This window comes from Danio rerio, chromosome 3 (genome assembly GCF_052040795.2).
Source record: "Danio rerio strain M-AB ecotype USA chromosome 3, GRCz13ab, whole genome shotgun sequence".
Taxonomy (NCBI): Eukaryota; Metazoa; Chordata; class Actinopteri; order Cypriniformes; family Danionidae; genus Danio; species Danio rerio.
Window position 1 is genome coordinate 35,770,464 of NC_141023.1, and position 13,360 is coordinate 35,783,823.

Sequence of the window (13,360 nt, forward strand, 5' to 3'; positions counted from 1 at the left end):
AACACAATCACCAGACTTGAGTAAAAAAACTAAATTAACCTGGGTGTTATAAACCAATCAAACCGAAAACAAGAAGCTTTCCAAGCCGAAGCATCTTTTTGAATGTATGTTTATTTTAAAAGCATGTTTTGTGATGAGGTTTCTCAATGTGTAATCAAGGTTTGTCACAAGATACAGAGGAAAGTGCATTCTTTACAAAGAACAACAGGCCAGTACAGCTTAAGTGCCGCATTTCTTTTTTTTTTTTCCTTTTCATTTGAGCAACAGGGTGTGCTTGTCTTTAATACAGACAACAGAGATCTTCTTCCCAACTTAAAGTCTTTAGATTGTGATTTTTCTCTCTTCAGCGGGGAAATAATTGATTTCTAAACAGGGGGCCTAAGATGCGGCAGTGGCCCCGTGTACTTTCCTAGGAGAGGCATCTGGTCGAGTCTTCACATGTTGGTGCTCATTCGTGTTTGGCTGTTGGCAGGTGTGAGCTCCCCTTGACTGCCTTCTCTTGGAGGGGACTGTGAAGGGAAGCAGAGGGTCAGTCGCCAGTGTGGCAAGAAAATAAATAAATCAACTAGACTGAGAAGGGAAACATGCTGGTGTTCATGAAGGGATGAAGAGGAATATTCCAGGCTCAATTCAGGTTAAGCTCAATTTGCACAATGTTGATAAAACAGTTTAAGCTGATGTACTAAGAGTGAGACAATGTTAAAATCGCAGAAAAGGGAAGAGTATTCAGAATTTAGAAGGGTTGGATGTTATTTCGATACCGCCGCTAAAACGGTACTGGTGCCAAAACGGTGCCTGAACAGAGGCACAAAATTATGGTGGATGACTCTAGAAAAATCTTTTATTTGAAAAAAAAAATATAATAATCATTTTAATCAAACAATATAATTGAAGTTTAAAGTATAGAATCAATTCAAATCTTATATATTTAAATTGAATTGCATTAATATACATTTCTTTTGATCATTTGTTAGCATAAATTTAGTATTTGCACAATGCAATTGACATCACATTAGCTTGTTACTAACCTGCGGAAAGGCGGACACTTTTTTTCTAGTGTTGGGGCCTGTGACTGTTTACACGGACATCATTAATCTAATTATTTGCATTAATCTGAATAAGACAATAATATGATTAAGGTGTTTAGGCTACATGAGTTGCTTTTTGAATGTTCTTTTTATGATCCCGTTTTACATGTTACAGTACATAAATTATTAATATCGTTACATCATCTCACTTATCCACATTTCCTCCAGAATTTCATGTTAATTTCAGGTGTTTAATTTTACATTTTTACGACCTTAACTGCAGTTCAGCAGTTTCACTTTCATTCAGCAACATATTGTTCCTGAAGCGAGTCTCTCATCGGATGTGCTGTACTGTGCGCATTGCCTACATGAGTGCCTACCCTAAGCAACAAGAACAACGCTAACCATCACACAGTGTCTGTTTTCCTCAAAGTTGTTTAGAAATAAATGTTTAGAGATGGTGTAACACAACGTGTACCTACGTGTGCCTTTGATGTACCCCTTGATGCTTATGTTTTTGTTGCAGCACCAGTGGCGCTGAAATTTATATGCTTAATTAGTCTGGTGCATACTGGTTACATAGATACAGGTACCATTCATTACCCAACCCTAGAATTTACAGTGTTCTGTTTTCTTGGCAACCAAATATCTAAAGTGCACATTACCATTTTAAACACTTTCTCTCCAAACCAATTTAAGGTTTAATACTCATTTATACATTTATTTGGGATCCAGGATCACAATTTGACCTATACTTAAGGCTACTTTTGGCCAAAAATACACTGTATGGACCACAATTATAGATTTTTCTTGTATGCCAAAAATCATTATAATCAAGTTAAAGATCATAAAGAAAATGTTTTCTACTTTAAATAGATAAAAAAAACACATTTTTGATAAGCACTTTAAAATGTAAACAAAAAAAAAACTCAAATCCTAGATTTTCAAATAGTTTGAAACAAATTACACATCAATGGAAAAAATACTTTTCAGGTGATCTATAAATGAAAGAAAAGACATGTATGAATGGCGTTTGTGTTTCAGGATTTCATCCAATCAAATAGTTTAAACATTAATACGATCAAATATTACAGTTTAGCATAACTTTAAAAACATTTTAAAACATTTTTTTTTCTGACGTAAAGCTGAATTTTAGGCATCATTATTTGTCCTCAAAGTTAAATGATTCTTTAGAAATTAATATGCTGCTTTGCTGCTCAAAATCATTTATGATTTACAATAATAAACACTATTAAACAAAGTATTATTGTGGAACTGTGAAAAAGTTTAAAGCTTTTCCGAAAAAATCTAGTTTGTCTGAATATGAAAACTTAGAATATTCTTAAATGAATTTATTGTCATGAATGATTCATTAAATCCATCCTTTCAAAGTAAAAACGTTTTTATTTTAAGATGCAAAAAAGCACTTTAGTAACAATTAAATTAGTAAAATCATATTAAAGCACAGCGTAAACTTCCCAATCATTTCTCTTGTAAATGCCTCAACTGTAACCTAGATTTTTGCCTTAAAAAGACAATTTAATGCTTACTAAACTTGTACTGTGTCCTGTACTGTGCACAAATGTAAAGCTGAAAAAGTGGACAGCTTCAGTTTACAACTGTATTCATGATGCAGCTGAACTAAAAGTTTTCTGGTTCTAAATAAAATCAAATCAGAGTTTGTAGGTAATGTAATCGCTGTACTGCCGAACGCTCTGTAACTACCTGCTGTGAAGCTGCTTAAAAACGATCTCTCTTGTATAAAGCGCTATAAAAATAAAGGTGACTTGACACTTGTGCTGTTGGGACAAACTTAAACTGAGCCAGTACTTAAGCATTCACTTAATACACAACAAAACTCATGCAGACTGTGATGTACACATTAAAACAGTAAAGACTCCATCACATAAACCCTATAAAAAAAATTAAAAATCAGACATGTTACTGCTTCAACAGATAACAAAACACAGAAGAATGTGTGGTGCTCATGCTGACGGGATGGGACGGGAGATGGTTAGGTGAAGAGCAGAGCGAGGACACGTTACCCTGGAGACCCTGTTACCTTGACGTGTATCTGGTTACGAAGCACAGCCGCCCGCAGGATCATGGCTTTCGCTCGTCTCTGAAACTCTTTTCCCATCTGTAGAGACTTCTCGAATGTTGTGCTTCTCTGATCCACGTCCCTGGCGTACAAGATCTACAAACGTAAAGAGAACAACTTTCAGTTCACAGGAGCGGCATGGTAAGTTTCATTCCAGGTCAAGGTATTATCATTGCCTGCAGGATGCCAGAACTGAACATTTCTCTGTACATGACCTCTGATAACCACATAACTCTCAACTGTAAAGCAGAAATCATGCTTGAAATTGATTTGTAATTGTATACATCATGAAAAGTACTATCCACCTTTTTCCGCATATCACTACTGCGTTCCAAATTATGGGATGCACTTCCCATTTGGCGAATTTCCTTTCAAAAGCAGGGAAAGACATCATTTTGAATATGGTTGTGATAAAAAATAATTGATATAGTGAAAATTGAGCAAGAGGTATGTTTGGTTTTGTGCTTTATTTTGTTATCCACCATTAAAACAATACGTTTTGGTATTTACAATGACATTAATTGCTACATTATCCCATATCAGTGGCCAAAACTAATGAGCTCACTGTGTTCTGTTTCTCTACATAACTCTACAGTAATATTTAACCCATCCGTAACACTGCAGTGGAAAGATTTAGGGGTTATTCTTGATCTGCTGAAATAAGTTGTTTATTATTTTGTGTACTTTACTACATCAAGGTTGGTTTTAAATATTTAAAGGGATGTTTCACCCAAAAATGATGAAAAGAATGTTGAAAAGCAGCAGCAACCGATTTCCATTGCACTTTTTGTTACTACTATGAGTGTGAATGACTTTTTTTTTAACATTCTTCATATAATAATATTTCTTTGTGGTAAACAGGAAAAAAAAAGAAGAAGTTTAAAACCACTTGAGTAGGACTAAATGATCAGTACATTTTCACCTTCTCAATTTAAGAAGAGGGAGTATCAGGATGACAAGAGAGAGAAAGAGTGAGAAAGAGGCAGAGAGCAGGCTTGCCTTGCTGTGGGAGTCGATGCGAGCATTGATCAGGCCCTCCAGGATCAGTTGGGTCAGTTCATCCTCCAGAGCTGCCACTGTGGTGTTAAAGGCCACGGCCATTTTGTTCATGTCTGCTGACACATATGGGCTAAAGTACTGCCCGTGGGAGATAAAAGACTCAATTCAATCAATCGGCCATATAAGCACAACTTCAGAGCAAACGTCATCTTATGCCCATTCCGTTTTCAACTTTAACCTACACTCTGCATTTCATTTCAGCATAACTATGCCAAGTGAGACTTGATGACAAAGCTGATCTGACATTTATTGACCGTGTACATGTGTCATGATGGCTTACAAAAACGTTTGGTGACATATTGAACACTGCTGTTACGAATCCTATTGATTTAAATATACAGGGTCATTTAATCTCAACTTAACCAGAGGTCTCCAGCTCAAATTTGGGGATTTTGTTAATATATTTTGTCTATTAAATAGATCCTAATATCCTTTTAGATTTAAATTTCTTAAACATTATTTTTGGCATATTATGTTGTATTATTCACCCTGATCCTATGTTATTTTTTAAACACATGAAATAACCAATAAAAAAGACCAACCATAGATATATAATAAATTAAGACACAAAACAACAACCAAAAAGACTAAAACTAACCAAAATCATCTTACAATTAATAACCAACAGTTAGAAAAACAACACTAAAGAAATAAAAAATAAAACTGCATTGTATATCATTACTTTGTGTTTGAATAATTTTATAAACACAGTAATTGTTAATAATAACAATAATAAAAACAACCTCTTACTCTCAATGCAACAAAAATCTAAATCCTATTAACCATAAGTCAAGGTTAACATGTAAATCAAGATCACAAATCAACACAAATTATCCTTTTACGTACCTGTATGAGGGCTCTGTTCCTGATTTGTGTGTACAGTGTTCTTACATGAGGGGCCAGATACATGTCTAGGAGGAGATTATCCTGAAATACAGAGAGTAAACACTCAAGAATCACAATATTCCAACTACAAGAGACAGAAATTACTATCTGAAACTCTGCTTAGTCAATCTTACCTTCATTTCATCCAGCATTTTCAGACAAGATGCATACTTTGACTCGTAAAACTTGAAGATAATATCACGGACTTGAGGTTCCAACTCTAAAAATAATTTAAAGGAGCTGAAACAAAAATAAGAGTAAATTACAAATCAGTGAGGTTTGATCCACAACCAAAAATATACCTCATATATAAAGAGACTGCAAATGCTAAACATTTAAATTCACCTGCTTGAGATGACATTTCGCTGCAATTCCTGTCTGTCAAACGTAGCCAGGGCACAGAGCCCCCCATACACAGCTACATTACTGGGAGAAAGTAACTAAAGAGAGAAAAAAAATATCATTACAAACTGTAGGAAAGCACTGCATCTACTCATCTTCATTTCAACTTATAATGCAATTCAATATGACACAGCATTAGAGCAGGGTCAGAAATGGCACCAACCTCAGGAAAGTCGCAGTGGTCAAAGGAGGCTTGCAGGAAGCACTTGGCAGCCGGTTTATACTTTCTTGATGCAAGTTCTGCCAATCCTACAGTGACCAGAGAAAGATGTTGACATCAATTCATACTTCCACAAGAGTCAATGCAATGTAAACACCAGTAAATGTATTCAATTCCATATCAAAAGGCTATTTTACGATCACATCACAGCCCCCAAAATACTAAATCATCATCATTTTAAATCTTTATAATTTGTATCAATTCTTCAAATCAATTGGCTTGACCCATTTTTAAGCAAGCAGTTTTTTTTATTTAATGTAGAATAGCATTATTTAATCAAAGGGGAGCTCTCATGTTTAGACTGTTGTTTTATATTTGTATAAACAATTCAGTTACTCAAAATAATGTCAAAGTGTTTCACATATTTTGACAATGAATTTTCATGCGTTATTTGAAACATTAAGCAGACACTTCATTTACATTTAATATGCTTTCATGTATAAACAATTGTTTTCTATATAGTATATTTATAAGTATTTTTTGTCTAAAGACAGATTAACAAAACACTAAAAACACAAATAATGTACTTGCCTGCAGCACATTTTAGTTTGGTTAGAACAGCTTGGTTTTGACTATCTCGTTCTCCTCGTTGCTGGATTGCAAAAAACAGAAAAAGAGTCAGACTGCTGAAATCTCACAGTAAATGAGAATGGGGGACTGCACTTACCTCTGCTATCTCTGGAGTGGATTCAGCCTTGCTGACATAGCTAAGTACATGGGACCAGTTTTGGAGGTAAACGCTAACCTATAAAGGAATTACATTTGTTTAAATAATTGTTAAAAAGCTGTGTGAATCTTTGAAAAGGTCATGAACTGGGAAATAAGTCTTAAACCTTTTATAATTACAGAGTTACCACACTTTTATGAAGAGCAGATTCAAGGACGTTTTAAAGCACCATTTCTGTCAATAACCTTAATGTAATGTAATATAATTCATATCCCAGCATTTGTAGTAATCATGAAAGTCCTTACTGTACTTCAAATTTTCTTTACACCTAAAATTTACACATTTTTTTTTCAAAAATTGACTGTTTTATGTCATGTTCAAGTTCACTTTTAAGTCACGTTAAAAAAAACTTGAATTAATATTTGTTGAATTTAATACAGGTGACATTCAAACTTGGTTTCTGAAATATAGATAAAATGAGCATTATCTGTCAGTGTTACTGTACAAGACTTAAATTCAGGATTTTTAATTTAGTAATTTCTCCATTTTTTTCCATTCTGTTTTTGACAATTGAGTACCACTGTTGAAATAAAACCATAAACAAATTAATTTATTTAATTGAAGCACTTTCAAGGACCTTAGTTTGTTTGAAAGTACTTTCCAGGCCTTAAATACATATATCTAAAATTCAAGTATTTTTAAGTACTTTCAAGAAATGTGGGAACCCTGACATTAATAAATCTTTTGCATACAAAAATATCCTGCAAGTTTTAGAAGCCAAAACTTTCTTGTTTGTCTACTTAGCAGAACTGTATGTGGTCACAAGTGCTTTGTTTTTAAAGATTCTTTGCTATATATAACCTTTAATCTAAAAATCACAGCAGTTGTATGCTGTCATATATACATGCATAGGTTTACCTCAGTGGTCCTTTCCAACATGCAAACTATTAGACATTTACATCAATGGACGTTTACCATTGAGTCTACCATCAATCCCTCCTATTTAAAGAGTGTGTTCTGATGATGGCATTTAGAAAAGCACAGAAAACAGCCTTTAATCTCAAATTATAATGTTTTTGATGTAAAAAGTTATAACATTGCAATTGGACCAAAAAGGTAGTAAATGTACCTTTCAAGAAACCCACATGAATAAATACTTATTTATTTTTGATGTGGGTAAATTTATAACTACTGAAGAGTAATATTGAATAAAATGAACCAATAAACCAGATAATGACCACGTAGGAAGATGAGTCCGCACCTTGATTACATTAAGACACATGTTGATGACATGCTTGGCGCTAGTGCAGTAGTCTCTGGCTCGGGAGTAGCATTTCAGGGCATTGCTGAGGTCACCGCAGTCAAGATAGTGATCTCCAAGGTCATCGTGACCCCTCCTGAACACACGCAGGACATGTTCAGATATTCAATACAACAGCTAAACAATAATTGGAAATAATACTAATGAGAAAGAGACAACTAGTATGGCATACCTTATGCTTTCTTTGATGGAGTTTCCCTTATAGTTCTTAAGGTCAGTATCCAGCTTCTCCAGTTTGAGCAGGGCTTTTTTCCTGGTAGATTCTGCCCAGGCTGTGTCGAGAGGAGGGGGTTCAACTGCCCCCTCCGGTACCGCATCTGGGACTCCTTGCACTTCCCTGTGGTGAAACAGAGTTTAAAATTCAGACTTAGTAAAAATCATGCTTGTTTTTCCATATTAGGAATCAATGTTAAGCATGGAGGGGAAAATAAAACAGGTATTGCCTTGTGGCTTCAGTGAGTTTGCGATGGATTTCTTCATAGACATCAACATTAAAGGTTCTTTGGACAAAGGACAGGGCCATCTTCAGTGCTTCCACTCGTAGCTGAGGGCAGTGGTCTGCAATAAACTGCAGCCTCTCGATCCTCATCAGTCCACTGTAGCTGGATGCATACTGCTCTAGATCCTGTACAGAAAAAAATAGAGCACAGTTCTGAGTCACAGATAAGCAACCAAGCATTTTATATTGGCACCTTTTTCGTTATTAAACTTATTAATTGATACTTCTATTGTTTCTAAACGAATTAAATATTTTGAATGCATCGCTTCATTCATTCATTTATTTTCTTGTCGGCTTAGTCCCTTTATTAATCTGGGGTCGCCACAGCGGAATGAACCGCCAACTTATCCAGCATGTTTTTACGCAGCGGATGCCCTTCCAGCCGCAACCTTGAATGCAGAGCTTGAATAAGTAATTCATTAAAACATTTATTAGGACAGGGGTTGGCCAGGCAACTACAAAAATATTGTTTAATCACTGGCAAAAAAAGTACACTAAATATTGAGTTTCCAATATTACTCTATCCTACTTCACACAAATGAAAGTTTGACATGGTTTGTGAATATTAAATTACAAAGAGATTTAAATATAGGCACACCTTTGCTAACTACACAAATACCTAAGGCTAAGGAAAAAATCTGACATTGCAATATTTTATTTTTCTGCGATAAATAGTGATATGAATACAGTATCACAGGATAGTTTGAAATTGATCGTTTTCTGGAGAGTCTAACGGTATTCAGGTAGATAAATTTAACAACTACAACAGAAAAAAAAGCTTTTCTTTCTTTGTTTTGTCTTGTTTCTAGTCCAAATATATATAAAAAAAAATCTTAGAGCAAGTAAAAATATTGTTTTGTTTTTTACCATCAGAAGAAGTCACAAGTCATAATTAAGAGATTTCCCTTAAAACAAGCTAAATTAACTGGTCATGGGGTTTATGAAATACTTAGATTTTTACTTTGAAATGATATTTCAGATATTTAGACTATAAACAAGACAAAAATTCTACGCACAAATTTAAATTTATTTTTGCAAATATTACATAAATATACAGTGATTAAATACAGTTCTGTAGCTCCTGGTCAAGTGCAATTCAGACTCAACATTGCACATCTTTAAAATAAAAGGTTTAACCACAGGAAATGGCAACAGTGCCCTAGAAATGCTGTCTTGCCTTAGAATTACCACAATCAAAACTGAAAATAAAAAACAAAACAAAAGCAATTAAATAATTGAAATAATAACAACAAATGCTCATTTAAAAAGATTATAAATTATAATACTAATATTAATAGCAGGGAAGTCAAACCTTTAATAATTTAATGTGAAACTAAATAATCCTTCTTATTTTAGCCTAAATTATAATACTGCGATGCCTAAACACATCTGTAGCAGTTGCATGTTTTGTTAAGTGCATATTTTTTTAATACTAAATAACATATCAATTATAAAAATAGCCATTTACTGGTTATTGGTCATAATTTGTCAAATCAGTGCATCACTAAAAAAATACAACTTTTCATTGATGGGATAATCTCAAAACAAAGAGAAAGTTAAAGGATATTTTAATTATTCTTTTCTTAACGTTATTTGTATTTGTGGAAATAAAACCAACACAGAGGAACCTAATACACAATTACATGAACAAATAAGGACATGACATATCTCAATCATTAAACACTGAACTTACCAATGTCGGGTTTTCCACAACATAGTTGGTGTCAGGCGCATTCTGCTGGTCTTCCTGAGGGTCAGCATCTATCTGCATGGGCTCTACAGACCCCTGTTAACACAAAAAGCATTGTTAAAATAAGGAAGCATATGCAACACAAAACAAAGTAGACTAAGCAAAAAAAAAGGCCTAACATACTTAAGAAGCTCTAAGGAATATTTAGAGCCGCCCAAATCTCATGTGGAAAGAAAAACATCACAACACTGAACATCAGCTTGAGGGCTTTCAAACGGCTTCACTTCCTGTCTGCCTAAACTGTGTGGTTACCTCCAGAGAGTGTGAAGAAAAGCTGAAGCTGCACACACTGGATCTCACTGTAAACTCCATGTATTGGTCAGACATGCCTGTTTGAGAGTAGACATTCAGCTCTACACCTGAGCTTTCCCTGATTCTACCCTGATCCTGCTCTTCAGCATCCATCCACCCTGACTGAAGAAGACTCTCCTGTATGAAGGCGGATGCTTATCAAAATCACAGTGGGACGGCAGCAGTTCGAAGACATAACAAGTCAATGAATACATGAATATAAACCAGCCAAAAAGAAAAAGGTTTATACTTTTGAAGTGATCATTATCTGATCATTATTTGCACAGTGAGATAAAAGTGGCCGCAAGTACATTTGCAAACATATTGAATTTTGATGCATGCTATCAAATCAATTCACACTTTCACAGACATCAAGAGGTAAATATTGCTTCAATATTCAATTAGTTTAGTTTTTTTTAATGACTTTATTCTTTAAAATATTACACTCAAAGCAGAGTTAACCAGATAATATGGCATCAAATGTTCTTTAAGTGCCAACATTTTATATGGTATTATCATGATATTAGCATAATATGCTAAAAAGGGTTACTTTAAGAGGCTGATAAAAAGACATATATGTTGTTTAATTCTTTATTATATAAATGTAAAATTAGGAGTAACATTAAAATCAACCAAACCATAAATAAATGCTTTACAAGTTTCATCGCCAGTTTAGTTTATTGTACTACTGTTAACAAATGCAAACTAATTGAAAAGGTATTGTAAACAAGAGGCCTATAAAGAATAAGATTTGAATAAATATCTTTGGCATTGTGTATGCCACATTACTCTACATTAAATCTCCACATTAAAGGAAACTCTACCCTAAGTGGTTTCAAATCTTTAGAAAGTTTCTTTCCTCTGCTGAACACAAAATAAGATATTTTGAAAAGAGCTAAGCACCTGTAACCATTGACTTCCCTAGTCAGAAAATCTAACACTATGAAAGTCGATATTTACAGGTTTACAGTTTTCATCAAAATATCTTCATTAGTGTTTAACAGAACTTAAAGGTTTGAAACAAGTAAAGCATGAGTAAATGATGACAGAATTATTTGTTTGGGTCAACTATCCCCTTAATATTTGAAAATGGTAATGTTACTATGTTCATTTTAAAATGTTTATGCTATCAAATGTTCAAGCATTTGGTGCTGTGATGAACACCACTACCAGTAGTAGCAGTAGTGGTACAACAATCTGAATATTCATAAAAGCATTATACACAATATTTTGAAGTGCTCAAAATAAAATCATACATGCTAATTATCAGGATATACTGTTAGGCATGAGCAGGTATAAGATTCTGATGTATGTTAACCTTGGATATTAATATCACGATTACATGGTATGACGGTATTAAGATTACTGCGCTAAAATATTTTTAAAAGTCTGGGTAAAAAAACAAAAAAACATTTTGCCCCTTTGAACACAATATATTTTATTGTGAGGAACATTTAAAATATTTTGGAGTGGTAAACATGTCAGGCTGAATAATTCAAATGAATAATGGACTTCTGCGGTCTTCATTAGTTTCAAAAACACACACAAAAAAATGTACACGTTAAAACGACATCTTTGGATATCTTTTCTGCTGGAGATACTGCTGTCCTAAAAAATAAAAAAATGTAAATAAAAAAAAAACCTTACTCATACCTTAGGAATGATATTACAAATATTTTAAAGGTTTTAAAACCTTGACTTTTCCAAATTGGGGAATACCTTGAACACTGTTATCATCCCATGCCTATATACTGTATTGTAGAATATCAGCATGTCTAGTGGTTACATTAATGGCTATATCTAAATTTAACATTACATTAGAGCACACTTTCTCTGCAAAAACAAAGTGGGTTCATTGTAATGTAACTTACAGTTTCATAAACGGTATTCTAGTAACTAAACAGGTCTATAGTTTCTAAAATAAAAATATCACTTACTAAAATGTGAAAAGCTCAATTGCATTTAAACATTTCTGTCATAAAAAGCGAAAATGTTTAAATCTGAAATATTTAGTGCTCTGTGTCTTCATCATTTCTGAAAGCAAATTATAAAGGCTGTTTCTCAAAACCCAGTGTGCTGCCTTCACAGACAGTATTTTAGGCATTATATATAGGTATGGAACATCTAAATGACGGGTTTCCGTGAATGTATTACAGTATGTTAAGAGACCCAACCTGAATTTCAAGCACACTGGCTAACTGATACAAAACAGACAGCTGGCTAACGAGATAGCTTTGCTAAATACACTTAGCCGGCTAAAGAAAGTTTCAACCCGGGTCTATCACAAACAACCGCAAGAAAATCTACAGGAGCCCTCCGGGTGGGCACCAAAACAGCTCCGCGGGTCGTGTTTATTGTCAAAAGTGCAGCGGAGTGCCTCCGCGGGCGGATAAACGCGTCCCGCCGCTAAACTTGAGAAGTGCTGCCGCGTCCTGAGGGCCGCTGTGACTTACGAGCTCACGCTAGACGAGCCAACGGCTGCCGTACAGGAGCATTTAACACCGTAAACACCGGCGCTTCGCCTCGGTGTGCTACCTCTACCAGCTCTCGTGCTGCGGAGGGCGACGGAGAAGAATTTAAAAGGCGCTAATTTACCTGAAAGTTAAAGACCTGCACGGGTAGTGGCATCTCCTCCTCCTCTGCAGAAACAGAGCACACAAACACATCCGGGGCATCAGAGTGCGCGTGGTCGACGACAGGCAGCGCGGAGACGTCACTACCTTGACACTTCGCGAGTCACTGCACGCGCATTTGGCAGCTATATTTTGTAGGTGAAAGGAATAACAAAGTAAAGGATAATGTGAAGGGAAATATTGCATACAATTTAACTAGTGAGACATGTATTGGAACCTTTCAAATTAAATATTGACTACTCGTGTGAATTATATTGTGATAAAATGTAACAAAATTTCATAAACATATTCATTACATTTATTATTTATGAATTTCATCACAAGAAACCCAAATTCAGCTGTTAAATTGGGTGGATCTGATTTAATGATATATGTGAATGATTACAACATAGTACTCAACTAATGGTTATGATGGGAAAATACGTGGAAGGGGGGTAAATAATTTTTTTATTTTATTTCAGGCCCGTAGCCAGGGGAGTTCTGCTGGTTCGAAAGACCCACCCC

General features: G+C 34.7%; 1 protein-coding gene across 8 annotated transcripts; it reads right to left on the reverse strand.

Annotated features, from left to right (window-relative positions):
- Positions 1–93: 93 nt before the first annotated feature.
- On the reverse strand, positions 94–12,956 carry gps1 (G protein pathway suppressor 1). Of its 8 annotated transcripts, none has more exons than XM_087243364.1 (16): positions 12,819–12,956; positions 10,185–10,361; positions 9,876–9,968; positions 8,127–8,308; positions 7,856–8,020; positions 7,624–7,759; positions 6,363–6,440; positions 6,227–6,287; positions 5,639–5,724; positions 5,419–5,513; positions 5,208–5,313; positions 5,035–5,115; positions 4,129–4,266; positions 3,435–3,497; positions 3,091–3,225; positions 94–509 (listed from the first exon to the last, which is right to left on the reverse strand). In XM_087243364.1, the coding sequence occupies exons 1-16, from the start codon at positions 12,849–12,851 to the stop codon at positions 435–437; spliced, it is 1,704 nt and encodes a 567-aa protein (XP_087099490.1). In that variant the 5' UTR covers positions 12,852–12,956; the 3' UTR covers positions 94–434.
- Positions 12,957–13,360: the final 404 nt, after the last annotated feature.

Bases quoted from the DNA above. Each gene is read 5' to 3' on its own strand.
- gps1 (XM_087243363.1), bottom strand. From the start codon at position 12,851: ATGCCACTACCCGTGCAGGTCTTTAACTTTCAG. The intron at 5,514-5,638 runs GTTGGTGCCATT...TTCTCTCTTTAG, and splicing joins ACCACTGCGACTTTCCTGAG to TTACTTTCTCCCAGTAATGT. The intron at 3,226-3,434 runs GTGGATAGTACT...TTACGTTTGTAG, and splicing joins GTAGTGATATGCGGAAAAAG to ATCTTGTACGCCAGGGACGT.